Below are 18201 nucleotides of genomic sequence, written 5' to 3'. Positions count from 1 at the left end.
CATTATTTACTTTAAACTTCTTGTCAAAAATGGGAGATGTACACAAAGATAGCCCCAGCAGTACAGTATGTTCAAACAGATGCATCCCTGAAACACCCAGAATGCTATTTTTCCAAACCCTTATATTCCTGTCTGACCTGCTGTACAGTCCTGATGTCAAATCCATTTTACTGATATGACCCAATATCACAAATTTGCTTCAGGGGGCTTCACAGTCTGCACAGCATATCGCCTCTTCTGACCTTCAACCCTCGACTCGGACGAGTAAAAACAACTTCAGGAGAGCAACAGAGAAGGAAACCACTGCATGAGAGAGAGAGAGAGAGACAAGAGGAGAAGAGGGTGAATGTCCTGGAGGACAAGTGCAGAACCAAAATGTCTGGAATGAGGCAATGATAGCCCGTCCAGAGAGTGAGAGGTTCCAGGGCGACCAATTGGTCTGGCACAGAGACACCTGAGTGAAAGCAACGTGTAGGAGCCTTGTACCGGTACCTACCTGTATAATTAATCCGTGAGCTGAGACCTTTCACTGTCATTAATGACAAAAGAAAGACTCAAATTATACCCATGAAGCTTTTTAGCATTGCAGATCAGCTGTTATAAAGTCCCAGAGCAAATTTCTCTGTCGTCTGGGTTGTTTCACTCCCACCGTTGTTACACGTTCTTCTTACAACCTGCGGTTCTCCACTCATGAAAGAGAAATTTGATAAAATGTCACACGACCTTAAAATGTGCAAAAAAAATATGTTAATACCACATTTCTCAAATTATAGGAGTGGAGAAACCTCGATAGACAAAGTGATGGGTGTGAAAAAGTCTGTTTTCCTGCGGCGATTCATTCTGTCTTCCAGTCTCAAAGCTTTAATTATTAATGTTACATTGACACACTGCATACTGAACGAAGGAAGGGTTATGAGTCACAGAAATATAAGGAATGCTGTCTAACAAGAGACGGGGATATGAAATTAATTAAAGTGGTGAACTTTGAAAACCTATTAAACCAAAAGGTCCGCCTGAAATATGTATGACACACGTGTGTGCTACACGGTACTTCACTGCCTTGTTTTAAGTCATATTAACACATGCAATGTTCTGTTTTGTTTGTGTGAATTGCCTTTGTTAGAAAGATGTTTGTTGGGGTTTATAGCTTTTGATGTATTCAGATTGTTTGGTAGTCTGATGATGCACCTTTCCTTTATCATTCAGTGTACTGTACAGAGCCTGGATTTAATCATTTTCCTCATGTTACAGTATCCATCTCTTGATTTTTAATTGCTTAACACATGGATAGTTACAGCAAGACTGCCAGGATCCACATCTCAGTCACTTACCATAATTACTTGAATATTGAAGGAGAAGTTTTGTGGGGAAGAAAATCAATACAGGTTAACTGCAAATGTGAAAATGACACAGTCTTTAATCTTTCTCTTTTAGGGGAACAGTGGAGGCACGATTTGTTTATGTCTTTGTTTTGGGCATCCTCTTCACGGGCTCCAAGGACCTGTTGCGATCCCAGATCATCACAGCAGATGCCAAACTGAAGAGCAGGGGCTTATGGGAGATTTACAGTGGCTTGGTTTTGCTGGTGTCACTGTTGTTTCGCACTCACAACCTGCCAGTCCTCTGCTGCTGCCTGTTGATCCAGACACTCATGGCACAGTTTATCTGGAAGAAACTACACTATGATGCAGCCCAGACCACAATCATGCACTACTGGTTTGGTCAGGCCTTTTTTTACTTTCAGGTAAGTAACAGTAATGAGGTCAAAAGTTACTAGTTTTAAGAGAAAGTTTGTCTGTTAAAGGTCCCATATTGTTAAAAATTCTGACTTCAGTTTTTTGGTTTGTTTTTTTTATCATGAAGTTTCTCAGTTGCTATAAATACTGTGTCAAAACACTCAGTCCACACTGAGATACACACAAACAAAAAGTTTGTGGTTGGCCTGGGAAGGACGAAGCTCATTGATATCAACATGCCTCATGACAAAGACACTAAACAGCCTGTTCTTGGCGGAGTTCCAGAGGAAAGCTTAAGAGAGGGAAGTAAAACTATATTAAGATGGATGGATCTCAAGACTGCAAATAAAACAACAGGAATATGTAAAATATGGGATCTTTAAATAACCTATTGTACAAGGGAAGAGAACATGTGAATTTAAATTGCTCTAACATAAAAAAAAAATCTGTCTTTTTATGTCAACTGTACTTGTTAAGTTTGTTGACGTTTTGAGTGGCTAGACACCAAAACCACAAAGTAACATTTCCCCACAAGGCTAGCCAGTAATATACACTAATAGCTGTGTTGATATTGGAGAAATGGGAGTGTGGCCGCCACAGCATTTAATGTTGAAATTTTACAGCAGAATCAAATCAATCCAATGGAATCAGTGGCACATGTTTTTTTTATTCTCAATTTCAAATTTGGTCAAATTTGACACCCAAATTTGCATCGTGGACCAATAGAAAACATGTTGGTGGGGCTGTTGTGATGGAACAGAAATCTAGAGAGTCCAATGTGGCTGTGAGCAAGTTTGTTAGTTCAGACAGCTGTTTTTTGCTGTTTTAAAATCAGGAGAAAATAAATATCACTAAACAGCACAGTGCAGAGAAAACAGTAAACGTAAGATGAACAGGGCCTTCCCGAAAGAGAGGAGACTGCTACCAGTGACACTTCCTTAAATACAACAAAGATTAAACAAACATTTATCGGTGCGGATGCTAAAAGAAGAGATGTGTGTGTGAACCTGTGCATCAGAGCCAAAGTCACCTCCTCCTATACCGTATACGCAGAAGAAAGTTCAGGGAACAACAAAACAGTAAGCAAGTGTTTCTTGTCTGATTGTAAGCGACATCTAATTTAGCGCTGTGACACAGAGTGGAGTAACAATTAGGAACGCTAGCAGCACCGATAAGGTGTTAGATCCTGCAGGAGGTGCAGTTCTGGGCAGAGGAAGTGTTAGGGTGTAAATCATATTTCCAACTGGACAAGTTGTTTCCCGTGGATGACTGCTCCTCAAATGCAGATATGATACCTGCCTTTTGATTTAACTTCCACCTCCGACAGATATTAGGTTGACAACTGTGTATTGTTGTCAACGCTGAACTTCCACATCCCTAACAATTTAATAACCCTCATCACCCTTGGGTCATTAATACTGTGATGGGATCGGGAATACGCCGCCACCAGACAATTTTCCGTCTAGGCGTGTAATTACAGACCTTTGAGTAACGGCGTTCTCAACACAGCTTTAAACATAATGGATGTGTAAAGCAGCGACATATGCGATTTAAGTTTGTTGCTCTGAAGCGAAACCTAGTGTCATGAGAATAATCAACATGATGTTGAATTCAATTGTAATCAGCTGTTACAGTTTATTGGTGAGCACCGGGGTCCAAATTGAACTGAGATGTAAGATATTAATGTTGAAACGTAGCTGCTTTGTCTGTTGTGTTATCAGAAGCTTTATTATAATTGTTTGGCAGAAAGTTATTGTTTTCAATGTGTCCTTGTTTTCTGGCAGCCAAACACATAAAAACACAGGAGGATTATGGGAAATATTCCAGGTAACATTTGCTGCAGATATTACTGATGCTACAATACAGTAGAACTGTATCACAGGAGAATATTTGGCCATCTGCATTCAGCTGTCTCCATCATTGGGAGTGATGGACGAGTCTGCAGTGGATTTTCTCTGGATTTATCGCCGTCCCAAAACCAGATGGTCAGAGAGGAGGTGTTTATTCTTCAGGAATGAGACCGTTTTTGCAAATTTTGCCACATGAGAAGGAACGATTCACTCCACGGGATGAAGTCAGAGGCAACGAAACATCCTTCTGTAGAAAACATGACTCATCGGGAGGATGTTTTTAGAGCTCAGAACTAAAAGTACACTCACATTTCATTGATTAATTCCAATAACACTCAACAACGTACAGTGGATATATGTTTGGTTATGGATTTTGGCACACATAACATTCATGCTGACAAAGATCCCTTTTTGTCACACATATTTCAGACTTCAGTATGTTTTCTGTTCTTTATACCAAAGTATATGAAGGAGCCATCAAGGAGCAGCCGTAGACCGACGCCACAGTTCTGTTGAAACTCAATTTTGTCTGAAACTTATATTCAGAAATAACGTGTCACTGTTCTGTTTTTTCATGATCGGCATACAACATTTGTTGATAGTTCAAAATGACATTTGAAAGATCACAGCAGGATTTCAGCAAGTAGGCAGGTAGAAAATATTCACACGCAGCCTCCACCATGCTCACTGATATCCTCTGTGTTTGTTTAAAATGGAGCTAGCTGTTAGTGTTTTCTTCCTCTGTGATCAGAGACGCATGCGCGGAAGCGAAAGAAACCATTACTTGATGTGTTGCTGCTTCTGGATCATCAGTGCGTTCACATTTAACCAGAAAGCCACCTTTTGATCTCTGCCGATTCCCGGTGATTCTCCGTTTCCTCGTTAGTGTGCACGATGAGGGCGAAGCAGACATGCAGCAGCCTAACCAACACTGTGAATTTTAAATCTAAGTATCATTTGCTACGCAATAGTAGGTTGACTTTAAGTAAACCAAAATAGATTACTGTAAATAAGCCTGTCAGAGAAGATGTGAGCACACAGGACTGCAGGTCTCAGAGGCCTGTGGCTCAGTGCTCGATATGTCTCAGGGCTGCATGTCAGAGGCACGATCAGGACGCAGGTGATATCAGCTATTTCAATGTGCCAACAAGAAATCAGATTAACCACCTGAGCAGCTCAAGTTTGAAACATGGAATAATTTCACTTCACTGCAGGCGTGTTTATCTTGTTCCAGAGAAATTAGTTATAAAGTCAAATAAGTTGGAAATCTGTTGTTTTAAAAAAAAGAAAATGAAGTACACAGACTTACGCAGCAGCCTGAGTGGTTGTAAGTCCGGCTCCAGACGCAGATTCTAGGGTGTTGCTCTGGTCTGGGACCGGAAAACACAAACAACTGGGCCGCTGGGAAGCCGCCAGAAGCTCAGAGTAATGACGATGAAGCAAAGGCCCAGTTCTTTAGAGCTCTGAAGTGCTTACAAAGCTTCATCCACAGATCTCTGTGTATACTGTGGAAGTTATTTCTGTGCCCTCTGCAACTCTAAAAGAAGATTTCTTTGTGCGCCTGCAGGGCAATTCTAACAACATAGCCACCGTGGACATTTCAGTTGGTTTTGTTGGACTGGAGAGCTACGTTGAAGCACCTGCCATCTTCTTAACCGCCCTCAGCACCTACGCTGGTCCCCTGCTTTGGGCGTGTCACCTTGTCTGCTACCTCAGCTCAGAGAGAGACCGGTAAGTGTCACTTTAAAAGTATCTATGTGGCAGTACCACCCAATCAGGGGTGTTTGTACAAGGTGCGATCAAAAAGTTCCAAAAACCCATCTAACAGGTGCTGATGTTGATCAAGAACTGCAGCTTGAAATACTTGGATTTTACAAAGTTATTGCTTCTTTCTGCTTGCTGCACATTATACTGCTGTGCTCTGTTTGTTCGTTTTGATCGCACATTGTATTGCTGCAGCCAAAAAATAGATGTTCTCATTAGATTAAAATATGTAGCTACATTTGTGTGATGGAAGAAAATAGGATTAGAAACTGCTGTGATGTTGATCTTCACTTCTATATTGTTAATAACCAGCAAGCTGCCCATCAACCTGATGTTGGTGCATGTTATTGACTAAACATGCAAGCAGAGAAGTTGAAATTGTTAAATAATTAGTGGTAAATATAGGAAGAAGAAATGGAATAAACAGTTGGAATAATTGGCTAAAAGTAACAAATTAATTATTTAAATTATTAGCCGCAAGTAATGGTTGAAATGTTTTGGAACTGGTTTACTAACGAAATGGAAAAAACTGCTCAAGAAGTTTACTAACAGAAATTATGAATGGTTGAAATGTCCAGCTTCTCACATTGAACGGTAATCAGATGATTTCTAACTTTTCCATGGTATCCTTTACACTGACATTGCAGGTGCATAAAAACAATATTGTAGTCATATCTTTTTATAAGCGACAATTATAATTATGTTTAATCGATTTATAAGAGCACACACTATGTGAGACTGATGGAGGAGTACTTAAGCTCATCTGAAAGGTGAGTAGAGGTGAACTGTTGGAAAGCACTGCTGCGTGTTACAACTGAATTCAAACACGCTCCTCTCTTTTACTTTGTTTTATTTTGACTCTGCCGGCGCTGCCAAACACCGTCATCACTATCCCGGTTGCTTTTGAGTGTTGTTGTTGTTGTTTTTTTTTACTTTTTCAGTATGAACCCTCCCTGTGGGTGAGGCAGTGCAGGTGAACACAAATATTCTGTTAATTGGTTTACTCAAAGCGACAAGGAGAAATGCATGTAAACAGTTTAACCTGCATAACACCTGAACTGGAGAGAGGCCAGTAGCTGTGTTGCTGTATGTGTGTGAAAGCAGCCAATCAGTGCAGCGTCCCCTCGGCATGGGACCCCAGCACAGTGATGAGTGATGAGGTCTGTGGCTGGACAACAGCTGCCCCGCTGATAGAGACAAAACTAAACTGCTTCTTTAAATGTATGAACGCTGTTCGTATAAAAAGTAGTTTGTTTAACCTGGTGTTTAAGATACCGGTAACAGAAATGCAAGAATAGATCTAAGGCTGAAAGATTGTGATTTAAAAATAAATCCTTGCTTTATGTAGACATTTATTTTAATTTTATTGACACAAAGGTCACATAGAGAGAAGTCTGCAGATGGGGAATATGCCCTACATGATTTATATTCTGAATCATCTTTGGTTCCACATTTGAATATGCTGTGTTTAACATTTCAGTAGTGCAGACAGTCACTGATTAAAAAGTTCTATCCAGCTTAAAACTTTAGTGCTGCTTCCGGCGGAGCAGAGAGACAACAAAGTTGATCAAAACATCCAACACTTTAGTCCAGATCGGCTCCCGCCATGACATTTCATCTCGCACTAATGTCCGGTAAAAGTGACCAAGAGTTCCATTCATTACAGTAAATTATGAAACCCTCCATGAGGTTTTCACCATCAGCGCTCCAGAATGTCCACTTTTACACAGAAATATCAACATGTAGTCAGCATGTGTGGTTCCCAGGTGAGAACTGCAACTTCTATCATCTTTGCAGAGTAGCTACATCTGCATTGATCCGTTTCGCACGAGAACCTGAACTGCAACAGTGAAAGGCAGTAAATTATATTGAGACCAATGGCAGAATTGATCTGCCTTCAAACAGACGACTATGGGAGGTGATGGTCGCCAGATTCGCTGTGGTTTGACCCTCGAGTGGCCGAATCTCCGGGATGTTGTGCGTATGCGGGCTGAGATGAACACTGCAGCCTCTGGAGGGTGTTTCACTTTCCTCTATGATTCTCCTCCGGCTTGTAAACATGACGTGCTGCATTACAGTGCAGGATATGTGACCGCCTTGCCTCACGGTCATCACTCACCCACAGAGACCTCACCTGTAATGTGCACTCAGAGATATCGTGACGAATGGATCTAAAATAGCCTCCGCTCATTTAGAATTCACTCTGCAGCATCAGCAGCTCGACCGCAAGCCAAGTACTGGAAATGGCCTCTGATCGATAGCTGCTCAGCGGGTTTCCCTCCACACCATCAAGCCAGGGAATGTTTGCATTGTTTTCGTCCACATAATTACTCTAGATGTTCAGATCTGACCAATCAGGGAGGTGCACCTCGGCCGTACTTTCATCATTAAACTTGCCTGTAAACTCTCATTATCTGACATAAATACAAGTACCAGTAGGCATCTTCACGTCAAACCATTTTCACCACGTACTCGAATTCCAGGAAACTCCATCACCTCTTTGAGCTTACCTGTGTTGACAGCTGTGGAAACATAAAAACGTGGAGATCGTGACATGTGTTGATTCTTTTTTTTTTTTCTGCCGCTTGCTGCTTTGTGACCTCAAAGGTAAAGTGGTTTACTGAAATATAATTTTTGTTTCAGTGTCTGGGTGTATGATGTCCCGTGGTTGAGGGTCCTCATTCAGTTCCTCATTTATTCGTTATATTGCACTTCTTTGACAGCAGAAAAATCTGTTTTTTTCCTGAATTATACCCAGGCCTTTTTCTTCAGTTTGGTAATTTCGTTATATAATTTTTACTGTTTTAGCTACATGCTTTGGATAAGTGTCATGAAGCTTCAGCCTCTTCATCGCATTCATTTCTAAATCTTTTAATTAGAGCGGACATCACATGTGCTTCTTGTCTATGAGAGAATAAGTTGCTGGCAGGTTTCCACAGACTGCCTGTTTACACTGGTTTCCCCTGAGCGGTCCTGCATGAATGTTTTAGTAGCTCTTTGAGGCAGCACACAGAAATAAAGTTAGGCTGTTTTGAAAAGCGTCTCTACCACCTCTACCGGGGAAGTAAGCCCTGAACTGAGGAGGCTAACCGCTGATCAGAGTAGAGGCGTTCGGGGTTTTATTACCTGTGTTATTTCATGTATTTTAAGTTAGTCTGACATGACATGAAACTCACCAACTTTATTTCTATTCATCTGAGGACATGCTGACTTTGTCAGTCACAGTTTTACAAATGAGTCCATCAGGGCAGCGTAAGCAGCTAGACATGTTTGAATGTATCAACTCGGCCTCTTACACGGACCATGAAGAAATACAGGGGAATGTCAATATTATTATCTAAACTGTCCTTTAGAAATATTCATCAAAGTTCAAAGAATAATTACTGGTTCACCTTTAACCTGCTGTTCTTAATGGATGCATTAATGCATGGAAACAGTTTTTAACGGAAGTTATTGATTGAATGAATGTAATGGACATTTTCAAGTATGTTGATATTTATTTTCACTTCCAAACGAGTGGTTCATGTTTCTGATTCATCCAAATCCAGATGGGGTTCCACTATCAAAAGGTTTGATGAACTATTAGCAGGAGCCAAACTAGTGATTCATCAAGTTGTGTGGCACCATTAAAACATAACACATGACCTGACTGGTAGAACAAACTGTCATTTGGTGGCTAAAAAACATCTGTAGTGATGAACAGTTAAAGTAATTCGATAAGTAAACAGGAGGTCACTGTAGCTTCACAAACTTGTAATCTAACATTTTCTTTTCTCTGTTGTCCACTGCATCAGAAAATATATTATTGATTAATGGTATTGGTCACTTTTTAATAGATTCTTGGCCAACATTTGTGTGAATCTGGTCTGTTCTCCTCCGAACTGGACAACCTACCAAGTCTCCTACTCCATCAGCTCGCCTTCTTGTCTTGGGAGAAGGCTTCACGTTCCTCCCCCTCAGCTGGGAGTTTGCCTGTTGCAATGAAACAAAATCCATGTGCTAATTTACGCATGTGTTTCAGTGCGTCAGGGATGAAGCCTCAGCGTACGTGCACACAAAACTTTGTGTATCTGTGTGTTTGGGCTTTGCATCATCATCTCCTAATCTCCCTGCTGTGTCCGTCCTCCCATCATGCAGCTTTTAAAGTCATTAACTTCTTTATCAGAATTTGCCAGCAATCCGCGTTATTGAGAGGAGATAATTGGATCAGGCTCTTCTCCTGGGTACACGTGTAAGGTATAAATGTGAAATTGTGGTTATGAATCATTAAACAATCTGCATCTGCACTGAATCCACTTCATCACGTGTCACGTAGAAAAAAAATGAAGCGGCTTAGACTGACTTTGGTTTACATCAAAACTTTTCTGTGTTGCTCTTCAGGAACTTTTCCTGTTATTCACAGCACAGAGCTGCCTGCTTCGCTCTCTGCAGCGCTTCCTCCTCTCTGATGAATCTTTCTCTCCGCAGGAGCCCGGTTGCGGTCGGCCATGGCTGCTATTGTTTGGCCCTGCTGAGGTCTGTGCCAGCTGCAGCCTACATCGTGTTGGTAACTGTTCTGCGCTATCATCTCTTCATATGGAGCGTTTTCTCACCCAAATTACTGTACGAGTCGATGCACCTCCTGCTGACTGCAGGCGTCTGTCTCTTCTTCATCACCATGGAGCAAAGCCACGACTCCAGTAAGCCAAAGACTGAGAGTCTTCCCTAAAGGGTCGGACTTGGTCACTGATACTGTGGAGACTTCACCACAATACGCTCACACTCTGGAATTTATACTCTTCTGTTCACAATATGTGAATAGATGTTTAAGAACGAGTCCATCTTTTGGATTTCCAAAAAATACTTAAGGAATGCACTTATAATGTATTTTTGAACAGTCTATTTAAATATTTCAGTCTTTTAAGAAAAAAACAGTTTGAGAATGAGTAAAGGTGAGATGACGTAAAGATTTTTGAAGAAGAATAACGTTTTTAGGTTGTGTATTACCTCAGGGACGAGTTCATTAAAAGGCCGTTATCGGTGGCCATCGGGACCACAGCGTTGGCTAGTGGGCCTTCCTTCACTTCCCAGTCAGCTCAGTAACATCGACATATGTAACCATTGGACGGGACCAGTTACAACCACACTGGCTCTTCGTTGTCATGGTAATAGTAATAAACACCTTATGACACAGTCACGGTTTGGCAACGTTTTGAAGCCAGCAACTTGACATCACCCCGGGCCTGTCAATCAAATCAGGCACACCCACAAACATCCCTCTCTTTGAGGCCGAATGTATAATCACTTATGAAGTTATTTTCAGAGGGACCACGAGAACACTGATCAGAAGGAGTGATTTAGTGAAATGTAGCCTATTTACTTTGCATTTTATGAGTGACGTTAATGCTTTTTGAACGAGAGTCTGTCGGAGCCAGAGGTTTTTTGTAGCCAGCCCCTAGTGGCCCTCAATGGAATTGCACCTTAAGACACTGACAAAAGCTTCACTTTTCAGACCCGGATGCTACATTCATTTTATACACAGTTTATGTTTTTGGCAACAAAACTAGTTGGTTAGGTTTAGGGAAAGGTTTGGGTTACGTGATGCGTGTTATGTAAGTTTAATATATTATGAATGAATTTAAAATAAGACTTTAGTTTTCAGTTTCATAGTAGTTCTCACTTATTCTGTCTGAAGGCAGGTCGAACAATGCTGGGAAATATGTGAGGTCACCAAACTCAATAGGAAGTAGGAAGATTACAGGGGTAAATAGGTGCTGAATACTACACAGCCATTGTTCATGTTATTAGTAACACGTTTTCCTAATCACTACTTCATCTTGTGTTGCCCTAAAAGGTACAACAAACCTGTTAATCAGGCACTGTGTGTGTGTGTGTGTGTGTGTGTGTGTGTGTGTGTGTGTGTGTGTGTGTGTGTGTGTGTGTGTGTGTGTGTGTGTGTGTGTGTGTGTGTGTGTGTGTGTGTGTGTGTGTGTGTGTGTGTGTGTGTGTGTGTGTGTGTGTGTGTCCTGAGAAATTATTAGGCAGGATGAGTGAAGCACCTGTGTGGGTGGAACATGAGGGTGCAGACACTCAAGATATTACAGTCATTTCTCTTAAGAACATTTTCAATATGCTGCACAGACCATTAGGTAAAATATTATATGATTGGGTTTTTTTTTTTCTTCTTTCTGTCCTCTTTCACCCTCATATGAATTTAACCCTCCCCTCACTGGTGACATTTTAGAAGCGTCAACAAAATGTTGTGGTATATAAACTAGGTCACCCGACTGTAGATGTGAGCCAACAAACTTCTTAGTACCGACGTTAGCTTTAGGTGCCTGTTTGCTGCTTTATTAAGGTGAGAGCTGGACAAGAAAACAGTTTTTTCAAATTGTGCAACATTATTAACCTCTAACAATCTAAATGTAAAAAAATCAGTAAAAAATCAGATTCCCATATAGTTCCCATTACAGTTTTCTACAGACATCCAGTATAGTTAACTGGTCTGACCAAAGTTAGCCAACACAAAAATCAAATATGATGCCTTAAAAATCCAGTAGCCATGGTTTGCAATTATTTTTGCTGCATTCAATAACAACTACAGAAATGCGACCATTTTAAGACACCACACACCTTTCTGCCCCTTTAGCCCTTTATTATCACTGTGTCAATGAGGATTAAGTTATAGTCACAAAATCTCTAAGCTAAGGTAGCCTGTGAGAAACACTGTCAGAGTTAATTCAACATATATTGTTAAATTTTTACTGAGCAAGGATGTGAAATGTAGTTAAAAGGTGAAAATCACAAATACGGAAGTCAATGTTGATAAAGAATGCAACATAATTTCCAGAAAGTGTCAACTAATTACAAACACTTTCCTTTTCGTTCATTTTTGGTTTTATTTCACATCGTTAAAATATTTTCGTTTGCATCTGGTCGCACAAATCACATAATTTACTGAGTTTATATGTTTGCTGCGGACTCATAAAGTTCTTTAACGTCCACCCAATCTGTTGCTTCAGTATCACTGAGGATAACACCAGAGTGAAGCTGGCAAGTAAGCTGGCTTCGATCCAAAGCAGTAAGAGTATGGAGCCAAAAGGGCAAACAATGTGTCGCTGTCGCAGTGCTACTGGAGCTCACCGTGTTGGACTCTTGCTTTGAAAGTGAAATCTGAAAATGGACAAGTCCAAAGCAGCTACAGTGAAGACTGGTGTCCAAGTCTCATCCTGCACGGCCGAAACTCTTCATCATGTTTGTTCATTTGTGTTATAGAAGTGTTCCCACCTCCAGTATGCAGGACTTAAAGACTTTTATTGCAGCGGTACGTAACGTAAAGCAAAGACTTCCATCCCGGCCCTTATTCTGTTGACTACTGGGCGTCTGTGATGTCGATGAACAGCTGTGACTGCTTCAAAGCTCCTTGTTGATTATAACCTGGCAGTGCGAACATCACCACCCTTTAGGATTTGACCATAAAAAAGCAAGTTGAAAGAATGAGCGTTAAAGCTACAGTGTGCAACGTATCACCCCCAGGCAGAAAAGTGAACCGTGAGTTCCCGCCCCAACACTTGTCACTCACCTTGATGGGCTGTCTGGCTCGAAACAGCATCTCGCCCGAGGCCAAGATCACTGACATCCCCCCCAGTCGCCACGGGCGTCAGAGAAGCAGATGCCAAACCGGGAAAAGGGGGAGAAAAAACAAAAAGCTGGCGGTCGGTGTGTTTTTGAATAGATTTCTTCTGATGCAAGACGAGCTTGGCTGTTTGTTTCTCTGCCATCGTAGTTGTTACTGTGACTGACCCTGACAGGGACCTCACTGCTGACTACACCGACATAAAATGGAATTTAAATGTCCCCAGCATCATTGGAAAGTCAGACAAACAACAGGATTTGCATCTGAATGCACAGGGTCAGTGGCAGACACACGCTGCATATGGATCACTGCAGGTCGGCTGGTTTGCATCAGAGGCAGGACGCATTTTGTTTTGAGGTAACGAGGCTCAAAGCGACACACACCTTCTCCCAGACTCTGGCAGCAAACTATTGTCAAGTGCCTTTTCCTGTCTTTAGTCGAACAAGGAGTCTCACACAGACTTCAAACAAAGTGTGATGTAGATAGTTTATGAAGCAGATAATAATCTACAGCAAACACTCGTGAGGATTCCTTTGTCAGTGTTTGGAATGCTTCACATCACTGCTCCTGTCCGATAGCCTTCACCATGTTCCTGCAAACTGAGCAGTTAAACCAACCAGATGGTACCTGGGAGCCCAGAAGAGAGAGAGAGAGAGAGAGAGAGTGTGTGTGTGTGTGTGTGTGTGTGTGTGTGTGTGTGTGTGTGTGTGTGTGTGTGTGTGTGTGTGTGTGTGTGTGTGTGTGTGTGTGTGTGTGTGTGTGTGTGTGTGTGTGTGTGTGTGTGTGTGTGTGTGTGTGTGAATTACTCCTGTGATTGTTATTCTTGAAGGTGATTTAGAATAATTTAGAATGAACAGCAATATATTTTCTCAGATGGAGATCGATTTTCTGTTGTGAGGTATAAAAAGGGCTGTTGTTACAGACTGCTCAGTGGGTTTCTGCAGCACTGAAGATGAATTATGCTTCATCGAGTGACATCCATCTGCATTATATCAGCCTCTGAAAAGAAAAGTCTGTGACACTTTATAAAACTGATCAGTTCTGGGAGGTTCATGAAACTCCTGTCGTGTTTTGGGACTCTGATTTGATCATTATAACGGTAATTTATGTGGTGGTGATTTTTGGGGGGGTTTCTATACGAGGTGTGATCAAAAAGTTCTGACACCGAGGCAGGCGGAAGCAATAAGTTTGGCAAGTTATCACCTGAGTTAAATACATTTTTGACCTTTTAGAACGTGTGCATTTGCAATTTCAGCATTGTCCTAAAACTTGAGCAGAGAGCGCACAGAAAACTTGCTGTGTCAAACTTTTGGAGAACGGAAATAACTTGCAGGGAGCCAAATCTAGTGAGTATTTGTTGTGGGCTGGAAACTTGCACGTCATCAATGCACCGTGAGCGGCGTCGTTTTCTCTCCGAACGTCACAGCAGAACTCGGTGTTGACAGTCGGACTCTGGGGGAAGAATTCACAGCCTGCAAACGTCAAAGAAAACCCACCTGGTTGCTGTCTTCGCACGACGCACCTTTTCGGTCTCCGACAGTGACGTACCGCCCCCCTTGAAATGTGAATGCCACTCAACACCTCGCCCGGCTCGTCGCTTCGTTACCGTCGGCTTTCTGACAAATTGACGCAAATTTGACGTGTGCTCTCTGCTCAAGTCGGTAGCAAATTGCACACATAGCAGTGATCACAAAGACATGTGTAACGCAGGTGCCGATGTTGATCGAGTGTGATAACTTGGACTGCTTACCCACAAAGGTTACAGCTTCCATCTGCTCCGTGTGTATTACTGAGCTGCACTCCGTTCGTACGCAACAGTCACTCGACGTTTTGGTCTCGTCTCGTCACGGGGGATTTTTCTGCTATTTTTTTTTCTTACATAGTTCTTGATCTGTTCATTCTAAACAAACCAGAAGTTTAAAAAAAAAAAAAAAGAGCGTCACTTCTTAAACAAAACTACAAGACTGCGAGTGTCTGGAACAACAAATGTGAAGCCTCTCATGACAAGGCAATAATCTGTGGTCGGATGAAAGTAAAGTGTTTTATCAACACTGAGGTCACAAGTCGTCGCTTTAAAAACATTAAAATATATCAAATTCACACGGAGGAGACATAAATCTCAGTAATGGGTTCGTAAGTCAGTTATTGTTTTCCAAAACCTCACGGATCGTCTGTAAACGATGTCTGCACCGGTGCAAGGAGAAGCCTCAAAGCAGCGTCTCAAATCTGATGGGGCAACACTTAGTGTGTGAAATCACTCCTCTGTATCCAGACATCCAGCAGCCCGTGAAATTGATCAGAATAATTGTTTTGGTCACACGTTTGAGAGCTTCCAAGCATGTGTTATACATCACATCAGAACTGGACTGTGATTTTATTTTCCATAGTTTCTGTTGAGATAACTTGTACTTCTGTGTGACCCTGCGGTTACATGTGTGTTGAATTTAGACACCGTGTGGCTGATCATGAGGTTTACATACTTCACTATCCTGTAGATTAAAAAAAATCTGTTTTAAATAACTTTTGTTTTGTTTCATATTTAAATGTCTGATTGTAAAGACACACACAAACGGCTCCAAATTGTGTTTCGTGTTAGTGACTAAAATGTACTTCTGGTAACATCCCACTTGTTGTTGTTTTTATGTAGTGTATGGAAACTGTACAAATCCTCCTGTTTATGTATTCAGGCATTTTTACCGCTCCGTCTGTCTGTGATCCCTCTTTGTTAAATTCAACGTGGAACTTGATGAAATCACCAATGCAGCTCAAATTGCTTTTTATCTGCTTTAATTTCTGTATTTTCTAACTGAGGTTTTGGCTTCTTTGTTGCAAAGCTCTGCGCCAAATGTGAACTGAAAGGAAAGTGATAGATTTTCCGAATTCCTTTGTAAGCATTCTTTATGTTCTTAATGAAATAAAGGACTTCTTTTACAACATTATTCAGGTTTCTTTGTGATTTAATCAGCTGTAAAAACTAGAAGAACTTTCAAAGCTTGACTCTGGCTGAATGCACACATCTTTTAAGCAGACATTTTAATAAGAATCCGCGCACATTCCTCCTGTGATATTAGTGATTAGCTGCCCATTAAATTGTCTTTCAGCTTTGTGCAGTCTGGGCGGAGGCCATCTGTCTTGAGGCCCGGCCCGCTCTGAAGGACGGATGACATATGATGCACTTTTTTCTGCTGGAGTTTCTCGTGTCAGTTTCCTACTGACTTTGTAAAACTGGACAAGAAACCATCTGTGAAAGTGCACATAGTGCATCTTTACATGCCGCGTAGTAGTGGGAGGATGATAATTTAGTAATCATCCTTTTATCTACTATCCACCCACTAAATAATTATTTTATGCCTTCAGGAGCTGGACTTCAATGCCACCATTAAAGGAACCACACAATCCATGTTGTGCTCACTTCTGAGTAGGAGTCTCTCTTAAAATCTCTGAAGTGATGATGCACCAAAGATGTACTGTTGCCCTGACATCACAAAATGTGAAGCACGCAAAGCTGAATTCGGTCAGTTTGAGATGGAACATGTCCAGAAATGTTAGACATGTGTGTTTGTACAGTTTTGTTTCAAACATAAGGACAAATGTTTTTACCCTTACTTTTTCAATTTTTAATATCCAGTCTTTCATGTAGACCTCAATAACTGCAAATTGTATTTAGGATTTATCTCCATTACATCCAATTTTGCCTGAGGCTTCCTGTCAGCGATCGATTTGTGACTTAATTAAACCACCGTTCACTTCATTTGGTCACTAACTTTCACTTGTTATTTTAATCTCCATTTTATGTTCAATCCAACCATTTTCCAGCAGTTTTGGGTCACAGTTTTGAGCTACCCGAGCCATGTCCTCCGATGCTGGTTTTACCAGACCCCAGCTCACCGAATGAATAGATGGACTGACTCCATTGTGTATTGCTTAGGGTCAATTTTGAGGCTATTGGAGCAGCAGTGACCATCATGATGTATGTTGTGCGCCGAAACTTATCAAGCTGTAAACAGCAGAGACTCTCCCCCGGTGTGAGCAGTGCAACGTCATGTTGGCAAGAGTTTGTGTACTCCGGCTTCCATTCGTCAACATTCGCTGGTGTTGCTGCATCTGTTCATATGACTTCATCGAGCTCGTCCACTGTTGTTGTTGGAACTACATTTACAGTACATCCGGAAAGTATTCACAGCGCTTCACTTTTTCCACATTTTGTTATGTTACCCCATAATGACAGTGAAAAAAGTTTGTTTAAAATTTTAGCAAATCTATTAAAAATAAAGAACGAAAATATAACTCGTACATAAGTATTCACAGCCTTTGCTCAATACTTTGTTGAAGCACCTTTTGGCAACAATTACAGCCTCAAGTCTTTTTGAGTATGGTGCTACAAGCTTGGCACCTATTCTTGGGCAGTTTCTCCCATTCTTCTTTGCAGGACCTCTTATTACTGTGGGAGATCTGAAAGTGTTCTGGAGCTCAAAAGGATATGTAATCTCCAGGTGGGTCAGAGCCTGCGCTTGGGTCTCCTTTGAGGTTGGTGGGTCCAACTGGCTCCTTTTGTTGCAAAGTTACAGTCAAGTGTCATCAAACAGACACACTTCACTCTCCACAGGCGTGTGGGAGTGAAACCCTGCTTCTCTGGTTTGCCAGGAATGACGATAACGCACATGTGACCTTGTGGTCACAGCACTGATGCAATGGAGGCTTTAACATGGTGACACATGTTTGTGCCCAGTCTCTTTTTAACCTGAGGTGTTCTGGTACCAGGTCAACATCACTCTGAAACGCATACATCTGATTTAAGTGCTCGGGTTCAGATCAAGCATCTCATTTCTCCCAGCCCCTCTCAGGGTTGTTGCCCAGGTGACCAACTTCAGGTAACCAAAAGGCTACGAGAAGACCAGCAACTGTAAAATGTTGCATATGTAGGCAGAGATAACAGTCAGAGCCTTTCTCTCTGAGACTTGCAGTTACATCGAGGTGATGCGCTTGTATTTTGTGACAAACTCCAATGCTGCAGTGCTCAGCCAGGAGCTCATGAATATCCCTACATCTGGCTACCACGTTTTACCTCAGGGTCTGTGTGAAAGGAAGGCTTCTGGTTCCTGTCCATGCCTGCTGATGTAAAGATAGAGTCTTTTATTTTTATTTTTTTTCAATCACATTGGCAGGAGCCAATGTTAGACAAATACATTTTTTTCACATGTTTCAGTCGGTTTCATAACAGAGCTTTCACCATGTT

General features: G+C 41.5%; 1 protein-coding gene across 2 annotated transcripts in view; it reads left to right on the top strand.

The window, feature by feature from the left end:
• Positions 1 to 10920, top strand: part of pigg (phosphatidylinositol glycan anchor biosynthesis class G (EMM blood group)) — a 64529-nt gene extending 53609 nt beyond the window's left edge. For both annotated transcript variants that reach the window (XM_069712140.1, XM_069712139.1), the window contains 3 exons: positions 1435 to 1744; positions 5154 to 5317; positions 9818 to 10920. In XM_069712140.1, coding sequence (XP_069568241.1) covers positions 1435 to 1744; positions 5154 to 5317; positions 9818 to 10058 — 715 coding nt within the window. In that variant the 3' untranslated portion in view covers positions 10059 to 10920. The remainder of the gene's footprint in view (positions 1 to 1434; positions 1745 to 5153; positions 5318 to 9817) is intronic.
• Positions 10921 to 18201: the final 7281 nt, after the last annotated feature.

Source organism: Brachyistius frenatus, unplaced genomic scaffold (assembly GCF_029030835.1).
Source record: "Brachyistius frenatus isolate BFR_SWC_R1_liver_20210118 unplaced genomic scaffold, ASM2903083v1 Contig_107, whole genome shotgun sequence".
NCBI lineage: Eukaryota > Metazoa > Chordata > Actinopteri > Embiotocidae > Brachyistius > Brachyistius frenatus.
This window is presented reverse-complemented; position numbering and strand designations above follow the sequence as displayed.